We start from the raw sequence: 9817 nt of genomic DNA, 5'->3' as shown, positions 1-9817 counted from the left end.
ACCAAAACAAAAAATGAATTAAAATATTATATTTTTAGCATATAAATATATATATATATATATGAGTGTGTGTATGTTTCAGGGGTAATTAAGCAATACTATTATTATTATTATTAAGAAATTAAAATGGAGGAAATAATACCACTGTAATTATATATATGCGGCATATTTATATATATAATTTGTGTTGATGAAAATTTATTTTTAGTTTCATTTTCAATTTCATCTGTACAGAATTGCTTTAAATTCTACCATATATGAGAAACTACTCTCTCCACTTCATCTCTCTTTCTCTTTCTTTCTTTCTTTTGCTGATAAGCAAGAAAGAAGGGTTTTGATTTATTTTTTTAATGTTTTTTTGGAATTCCGGAATCACGTAATCTATAGTGCTTGATCTCAAGATCTTAGGAAATTTAAATTTTTTATGTATTTTATAATTTGATACATCCAAGAGTCGAGATATATAATTTATAAAGTGGGATCTTAATATTTTAGACATTTTAAAATTTTATTTATTTTATAATTTAAAACATTCAAGAGTCGAGATATATAATCTATAATGCACAATCACAAGATTTTGGGTCTTTTGAATTTTTATATATTTTATAATTTGATGCATCTAAGAATTGATTGAGAAAATCTATAGTGCTCGAACAAAAGATTTTGAGTATTTTGGATATCTTTTGAGTATTTTGGGTATTCTAAATTTTTATAGGGATTATTGAGAAATATACAAAGGAATTAGGAAGAATATTGACATTGGGATTAGATTAATTAATGATGTTTGGTTCATTGGAAAACATGTGGTATCAACTGGATAATATATACAATTAGAAGGCATAATAATTATGCTGTTGTAAAAATAATTTTTTATAAAAATATTATTTTGTAATCTTGACTAGCACTTCTTCATATAATATATTTAAATGATTAATTATAAGATTACCAATAAAAAATGTATTTAGAAAAGAACAAATTAAAGTCCCATACAACTGGAGAGCTGTCAAAGATTCCTTCTGGAAAAGAATCTTAATTTCATTTTCTGATCCATACAAATAGGAATCTTATACAACAAACACAACCTTAAACACTTGAATTGCTAGAAAATTTTCATATTTATGTCGTTGGGGTTAAATTATTTACTTTAATTTTTCTATATTTTTCAAATAATGGGGATTTTTAACTCAGAAATTTTAAATTATTATTATGCTATTTTTTCATTCTTTTAAAAAAGTTGATCTTAAAATAAGTAATTTATATATAGTTAATGAATAATATTATTTACAGTACATAATTATTTATATTTTTTTATAAATTTAATTTAAAGAAATATAATCAATTCCACCACTAAAAGAAAATGCATAGGGCAATTGAAATGTGATGAAGGGATTAGCAACAAGTGTATACATGACAGTAGCTCTTTCACGTGTAAAGTCATATAGCTAGCTAGCTATCCTGCGTTTAAAATCTTAGGGTGCATTTGCTGATGAACAAATAATTTTTTATTTTTAGAGAGATTAAAAGTTAAATAAAGAAATTGTTTATGCGCTTGAAAGAAAAAAAAAAAAAAACTTAGAGAAATAGAAAACAGTAAATTGAAGTAAATCCGACCTTATTATGTCTTCAACCATCAACGTTAATAACCTGGGGTGTGGTTGAATGGAAGTGGCTTATTCATTTTTAACTAAATTAAAAGCCAAGAATTCAATATGATCATTGGCTTTGAATATGGAGCAAAGGTCAGCTGTCCTATCCAGTAAAAGTGCCTACAGTTCAACGACGGGATCGACGGTAGAAACCCTAAGCTACACCCAAAGGTCAAGTCTAGCATCCAACAATTAAAATGCATCACTAGGTGTTGCGTAAGTATAAGGAAATAAATTACATCTTTTACTACTAATTATAACTTTTGGCATAGTGGTTAGTGTTTACTTTTTAAGAATGACATAGTCGATAAAAGTTTTGTCATCAAGTTAAATAAAATCGAACTTCATGAACAACTTCGAATATAAGATATTGTAGTTCCTCCAAAAAGGTATGTACCCTAATTATTTGCCTCGGCACATTGGTTTAGTGGATTAGAAGAAGTGTCGATATGATTAAAGCTTGATTCCAATGGTAGGGTAAGAATTTGATTTTTGTCACAAACATTATTAGAGGTTTGGATTTAGGTTAGACACCTTGTACATGCAGAAGTGTACAATTTAGTGTATGTTGAATTTAAAAAAAAAAATACATTGTATACTCATTTGTATATACATATTGTATATATGTGTGTGTATACATACACACTGTATATATGAATATGATAGTATTTGATATATGATGTGTTAAAAGGGTTGCTGAGGCCTGAGTGATGCTTGATCTGCAAATTAAACAATCATTTCGATTGCAAGTCTCCATACGAAAACAAGCAAAGAAATCAGATTCTGATTTGATGGGAAGATCGAACACACATGACATTAGTCTCTTGATTTCTCTTGATTTATGACATGCATCATATGCACTTTGATTTTGAGATATATGTATGTGACTAGCTATGTGTGTATATATATACATATATCATACATATACACACACACATTGGTTAAATATTTGGCATTTCATCTTTGGTCACAATCATCACTATAGGTACAACTATAGATGGTGGATGAGAATTTTTTTGGACGAGTTTAAACGGATTAAGTAAAAATTAAATTGCATGATTTTTTGCTCATTTAAATCGGTTGATTTGTCTCGAGGGAGGGGACTGAGTGATTGGAGTATAATTCTCGTACAAGAAGATCACAAGTCTAATTCTTGTCAATACACTTTCGATCGAGTCTCTCTCTCGCACACATAGCGTGTGTGATTTTTTTTAGTATGATTTACCTCTAATGTAGATTTACGTCCTATTTTATATATATATATATATATATATATATATACACGCGCGCAAGATTTATCCCTCGGTGCAATGAGATATTGTCCTCATATTGTCTATGTTACCGCCACCGCCAATACAGCACCAAAGTTTTTTGAATTGTATCTAGTGTAACCAGCACCAATGCAGCTTAGCCTTTTTTCCAAATAAATATTATGGATTATATGATATTTTGAATTTATTTAAAAAGGGAAAAAAATATAGTGTTGAATGATTTTATTTTTCTATTTCTTGGTACATCTAAGGATATTTCGAATCAAAAATTTATCACATTCTAAATAAAATCATAGACTTATGTTGCTCAATAACAATATTTTTTACTTTTATAATCTAATTTTGACACATTTTGCTTGACCTTTTATAAATTTTAATAAATAAAATAAAAATTTAATATACATAAATTAAAGCGAGTAACTCTGTCAAGTTAAAATATAAATTGTCATAATTATCACTTCTAATAATCCTCGTGTCATTCAAACTATAGGATTATAGCTATGTAAACTTAAAATGATCATGCATGAGTCATGACATGTAAACTCGAAACAGATAATTGACTAAATGGAATATAATTCTGTACTAGAAAGTCATAAATTTAATTATTATCAATATTTTTTTAACCAAATTCATTACAGGGTATATTTGGGTTTACCCAAGCTCATGGATAGTGGCTGGTTTATTTATTTATTTTTTAAATATAATAAAATTGGAATGCGAAATTAATTAGGGATTGGTTGTGAGAGATAGAGATGTGTGTGTTGATGAACAGAAGACTTGGGGACCGGCCAGGGAAAGCAAAGAAGGTGTTCAATTACTTTTTTGTCGATCATTCGAATTGACTACTTTCACGTACCACCACATTAATCTCTGCGTTGTCGGCCGCCCTATCTATCTATATATATATATATATACTAATTTTACACATGTATTGCACGACTAATTTATTATCTAATGTTTATATTTAAATAAGTAATTCAAAATATATGAATGCAAGAGAAGTTCAAAATTAGAGGGCGTTTGGTAGCCAGAAAAGTTCAAACCTTTTTAAGAATTTAAAAGGTAAAAAATTATTTTCATGTTTATACAATCTTTGACTTTAAGAAAATTTAGGTCAATTAGAATCACATTCCATGATATCAAAGAAAGTAATTATACCAAAGCGGTGGAATTCTTTTTCCTGACTTACTGATAATCTCCTAACTTTATTCAGTTACAATTTTATCATTTTTGGTGTCATATTGCCATGTTAAAATTTTTTTTATAAATATAAGAAATTATTGGACTTTCTCATCATTACACATTGTTTATCAAAATATCTAAATACGCAATTAAAATTTTTAATATGTAATCTGATTTGTAATTTGATCTACAGCATATAGTATCTTTGTATATGACCATGTCAATATTATTGCGTGGACCGTGGTCCACACGATTGTGTGGATCACGGTCCAAAAACATATAAAGTATATTATTTTAAGTCATAAAATAATTTATTCTAACTCATAAAATATATTATCTTATCTAAGAAATTTCATTATTATAATACATAAAGTACATTATACATTATTTTAACTCATAAAACACATTATTCTAACACATAAAGTATATTATTCTAACTCATAAAATAAATTATCTTATCCCAAACATTTCATTATTCTAAAATATATAAAGTACATTATTCTAATTCACAAAATACATTATTTTACCCCAAAATGTTTATTATTTTAATATGTGCACGAAGTAAAAAAAAATATTTTTTAAACATCAAAATAATATCATTTTAGACAATGATCTATGCAACTTTGTAGACCACGATCCACACAATAATTTGTCTTTAATAGAATAGGTTAAAAATAGAATATATTCGTTGACACTGAAAATTTAACAAATATAATTAGTTTTTATTAGATTTGAATATATATTTGGATAATATTGATATTATCTAATTTGTTAATTAGATAATATCAAAAGAGTTTGAATTTATCAAATTTGTTAATTAGATAATATCAAAAGAGTTTGAATTTATCAAAATTGTTAATTAGATAATATCAAAAGAGTTTGAATTTATCAAAACTCTTAATTAGATAATATCAAAAGAGTTTGAATTTATCAAAACTCTTTTATCCTACTCTTATAAATAGGAGTTTTTATTTCTATGTAAACATCCCAGGAAAATCATAATAAAAGCAGTAAAAGCCCCCCAAGCTCCTTATCCAAATCTCTAGAAGATCAAGCCATTTGAACCCGGAGGCCCTTCAGAAGAACAAACATATAAGTTTTTCTTTGAAGATCAAGCCACTAGAGATCAGAAATATTGTACCCACACCCCATATTGATACTTAACATGTAACAGGAATTTTGAATTCCAAAATATATATTTATTCAAAATTTCTATATTCACAATATTGTTCAGTTATTTGAGTCTAAATTTAAATGAAAGGTCATGACTTCAATTTATAACTTTTTTTTTATGCCCTATTGGGACCCTACTACTTGCCCTTGTGAGCAAGCAATCCCACCTACACTAACAGTAGCCCAATCTATATAATGGGAAATCAACATCGAGTGCAACAAATATTTTTCACTTTTTATGTTTATCCTTTATAATATATATATATATATATATATATATATATATATATATATATATATATATATATATATAACTTTTTTATGTTTATCCTATTTGACAACTTTCAGCACTTTACAATATGACATTACTAATTCTATGCCAAGCAGCTGTGTTTGACCATAACCCATAAGCTTCATGCCAAATTATGCATTTTTGAGAATGATATGTCTTTATTTTGGGATAACGAGGGAAACTCATAAGTCACAACTACTATCCAATAGTATACATTATACACTAGGTCAATTATAAAATCCGGTATCGTTTGGTTAACTGGAAGTTTGTTGGCATAATAACGAGTGGTGTTTGAAATACGCCAACAATTTGACGAGTTGACTCTTATGTACTATTTGGGCGGAGCTTGCGGATGTTTGGAGAGGCGAATTCAGCTTCCTCACATTGAAACGTAACGTTGACTACTATGCTACATGGACCATATTAAAAAGTTCCGAATTATATTTTCTTGAATGAGACTCAACTCTGCGAAAGTGTTTCGAGCCAAATCTGAATTAGTCTCACAATATTAAAGATACTGAATGCAAATTAAAAAGTTTACAATCATGAGTTCAATTAAACCTTTCAGAGCCCAAGAGTATAAACACAACTGGCTTCCACAATGGGAGCCAACAGCCCATAACCATAGCCAACCCAGCCCAAATCCTATTAGGTGAAAGAATCAACCAAATGAGCAATACACATCATCCAATGGTGCAAAGAAAAAAATGCAATTGGGACAATCCAACGAACTTGGTTAAATTATTAACAGAACTACAAAATTTCAAGTTTGACATTCAGTGAGAACAACCTATTGGCTTTAGTTTGAGTCGTACACAACTGAAACAGAATTACACAATGCACACCCTCAAAAAGATACTACGGATTTTCCTCGTCATCCAAAAACAAAAAGAAGTTGCATTCAAAGCCATATACATCAGATTTCTAAACTCATACTGCCATACATGATTTATACAACAAAATTACACCTCAGGCTAAGACAAAATATGCACAGATCAGCCACCATTACCAACCTTCTGCAGGCTAAACACTAGTCATTGCTGTCCAACATGTTCATCTTCTAAGCTATTCTTCTCTACAAGTTATGCTGCTTACTAGTCATTGATCTGTTCAGAAAGACGAAGGGGCCGGGCTTGTGTCGATTTAGCAGAGAGGGCAAGTCTCTGATACGATATCCACTTCCCCAGAAAGCGGCTAGACAGAGGCCCATAATAGCCATCACAACGACCGAGCATGCTGAGGGAACGGCTTGAGTGCTCCCGAGGAACTGAGTAGCGAGCAGCCCCGCCAATGTTGAGCTCTGCATCCCCGTGCATAACGCGATTGTCCTGCACGTTCCTTCATCAAACCTGCCACCTTAACAAATGTCAGCAGAAAGATTCAAGAACAGAGAGAAAACACACAGATTAAGTGGATTGAAACAAATGATGCATTCTCGTCTTTTATCCCCGATTACCTAAAAATGGGAAATTTGGGAATCCAATAACCTAAGGTGAATGCCGCTGCATGAAAAGCCAAAACAGGACCGAGCAATTTCGCGCCTTCAGTGGAAAGAATTTGAGCCCGGTTTATGGCGAGAGGGCTGCCAATGCACATCGACGTGCACACCATCGCCACGACTGGCATTACAGGTTGGATAACCGAGACAACCGGTTTTGCATAGGTGTTCAGGGCTAATCCCAGAGTAACGGGCACAAGAACAACCTGCAATATCGACTTTGACATGGCAACCGCATCGATGGGAACAACGGAGCCAATGAGAAGGCCCGTTAGCAATGGAGTGATGAGAACCGACGCAATGGTAGTCGAGCTCGTCAACAGTATACTGAAGGCCACATCGCTTTTGCTCAAGAAACTCGCATAGCTCGATAACTGAGCCCCGGCAACACAAGACGTGAGAACAAAACCAGCGTAGAACATTTTAGGCATCCCAAACGCCCGTGCCACCAGCACACCAAGCACGGGCTTTACAATATATTGTGCAATGAATCCAATAGATAATGCCACAGGTCTGCAGCCAACAAAGTAAAAAAGAATTCGATAAACAAATTCAATCCATTGCGATATTCAACATCATAAAAATGCCACAAATTTGGCAAATCGCAACCTTTTAAACGCTAGAGCAAAATCATCAATGGAAAGCCTGATTCCAATAGACAACATGATTCCCCCAAGTGCAGGAGCATACAATTCCTTTGACACCCTGCAAGTTCCTCTTACATTAACACAAATCAAGAATCGCATAAACTTCAAAAATGAAAATAGCATCCACCAATCCTTTCCATTGAGAATGCAACCAGCTAGAGAGCTCAAGGGGAGGCATTAAACTAAAGAACCCATAATTTTTCAGCTCAATCAGTACTACATAAATTACAACCAACACATAAGCCAAGTTGTTAAGGCTGTTGGCTTAGTAATTACAAAATTCTAAGTTCAACTCTTAGCGAGAACAAACTATTGAACTATGAGCAACCTAAACTGGTTTAAGTCCCGACTAAGTGGTCAAGTGAGAGGTCACAGGTTCGAATCCCAGTGGGGGCGTTGACTCTTTGTGTTTAAACAGGTTGAGAAAGTATGTATGAACAGATACTACATTGTAACGGAGTCAATAATACTAAAAAAAAAGAAGAAGTCCCGACTAGGTAACTACAAAATTCTAAGTTCAATTCTTAGCGAGAGCAAACTATTGAACTATGAGCAACCTAGACTGGTTTAAGTCCCGACTAAGATCATAAGACAGGTTGCCCAGTGCACAATCTCATGTAGTGATGGTGTGTTTCTTCCTTGTGATTCCGACGAGGGTCACAAGGACCAGTGTACAGTCTCATATAGTGGTGGCATGTTTCTTCCTTGTGATCCCGACGAGGGTCACAAGGCAAGTTTATGCAGACTCTCGGGGTACACCTTCAGATAGTAGTTGCAGGTTCACCCAAAAGGTAGTATACAATTCCCAACCTTGAAATCCTTTCATACATATAAAGGACAACATATCAAATTGAAAAGTTACTAGCAAAAATGAAAACTTTGAAGTGGCATCAATGAGAAATCATAAATACCAAGAAAAAGTGGCGGGCTGAGAAAGGGCGGCAATGGAAGTGAGCGCGACAACAAAGGGAAGCAATGCCGACAAAACTTGGGAAACATCAGCCTTCTTTTCGACTCCCACCGCTACAATTCTACGGCTTTCTCCGAACAACAGCAAAGATAAATTCCCTTCTCTTCTCCCAAACAGCGGCGAGGAAGTAGAACATGCAACCGCCACCAACGCGCCGCCTCGGAAGTTTCGAGAGCAGAAAGGTCTGTTTTTCAGGGCGGTGAGGAGAATTTTAGGTCTGGGGTTGAACCGGGAGGGTTTGAGGGACAGTGATAGGGACTTGGATGGAATTACAGACATTTCCGGGGATAAATATGGATATTGAGGTGTACAGACTATGAGTTCTGCCCTCGCCGGAAAAAAGATGAGATTTTCCGGCCGGTGAGGAAAGAAAGAAAGGAAAGAAGAAACAGAGTGAGGAGATGACCGGAGACAAAAGCAACAAATTAGGGGGAAGTATTTGCAGGGATACCCTCAAATTTATCTAAAATTCCATCTTGTGAACGAAATTTTTTTATACATTGATTGTTTCCTTATAGATTACTCCGTCCTAGAAGATGACAAACAATCTTTTTGCATGCAACTAACGATGCATGAGGTTGCCAAGTGTTCCACTCTCCTACAATATTCTACACATTTCTTCATTACACATTTACACCTACACCTTGACTTTTTATTTTTATTTTTTCTTTTATTCACACTCATTATGTCAATGTGGCAAAAACCCACAAATCAATTCTAACTTGCCTCAAGGGGTTAGGACCAAAAACAATCAGCTGTATGAATAATATTATGAAATAATATACATTTAGTATACAAATAATATATTTATGAAATAAAAATATATATTATATTTAAAAAATATTATTTAAATATTAAAAGTATATTATTTTATATAATTTGTATTTAGTAATATATTTTTAATATATTAAAAATAAAAATGTATTTGTCGTTTATAATTACAATTACAATAGCACTGTGTGGACCATACTGACCAAAAACTATTAGGCCCACGAAGAAGTAGGCTTCATAACTCTACTTGCAAGTTAACATTAAAAAAGAATCTAAAAGGAAATAGAGAATTTAATAAGAGCAACTTCATTTGTTTGGTTTCATGTAGGATTGGCAGCTATGTCATGGACCCGGGTCCACTTTACAA

The 9817-nt window shown here is 32.4% G+C and overlaps 1 protein-coding gene across 1 annotated transcript; it reads right to left on the bottom strand.

Moving 5' to 3' along the window:
- Window positions 1–6308: 6308 nt before the first annotated feature.
- Window positions 6309–9102, bottom strand: LOC116003718 (probable sodium/metabolite cotransporter BASS3, chloroplastic). Its single transcript, XM_031243629.1, has 4 exons — window positions 8621–9102; window positions 7672–7767; window positions 7021–7575; window positions 6309–6913 (listed from the first exon to the last, which is right to left on the bottom strand). Exons 1-4 carry the CDS (start codon window positions 8956–8958, stop codon window positions 6640–6642), a joined length of 1263 nt encoding a protein of 420 aa, XP_031099489.1. The 5' UTR covers window positions 8959–9102; the 3' UTR covers window positions 6309–6639.
- Between the last annotated feature and the right edge of the window lie 715 nt (window positions 9103–9817).

This window comes from Ipomoea triloba, chromosome 14, assembly GCF_003576645.1.
Source record: "Ipomoea triloba cultivar NCNSP0323 chromosome 14, ASM357664v1".
In the NCBI taxonomy this organism is placed as follows: domain Eukaryota; kingdom Viridiplantae; phylum Streptophyta; class Magnoliopsida; order Solanales; family Convolvulaceae; genus Ipomoea; species Ipomoea triloba.
Note: the sequence above shows the minus strand (reverse complement) of the source record. Positions and strands in the feature narration are given on the sequence as shown.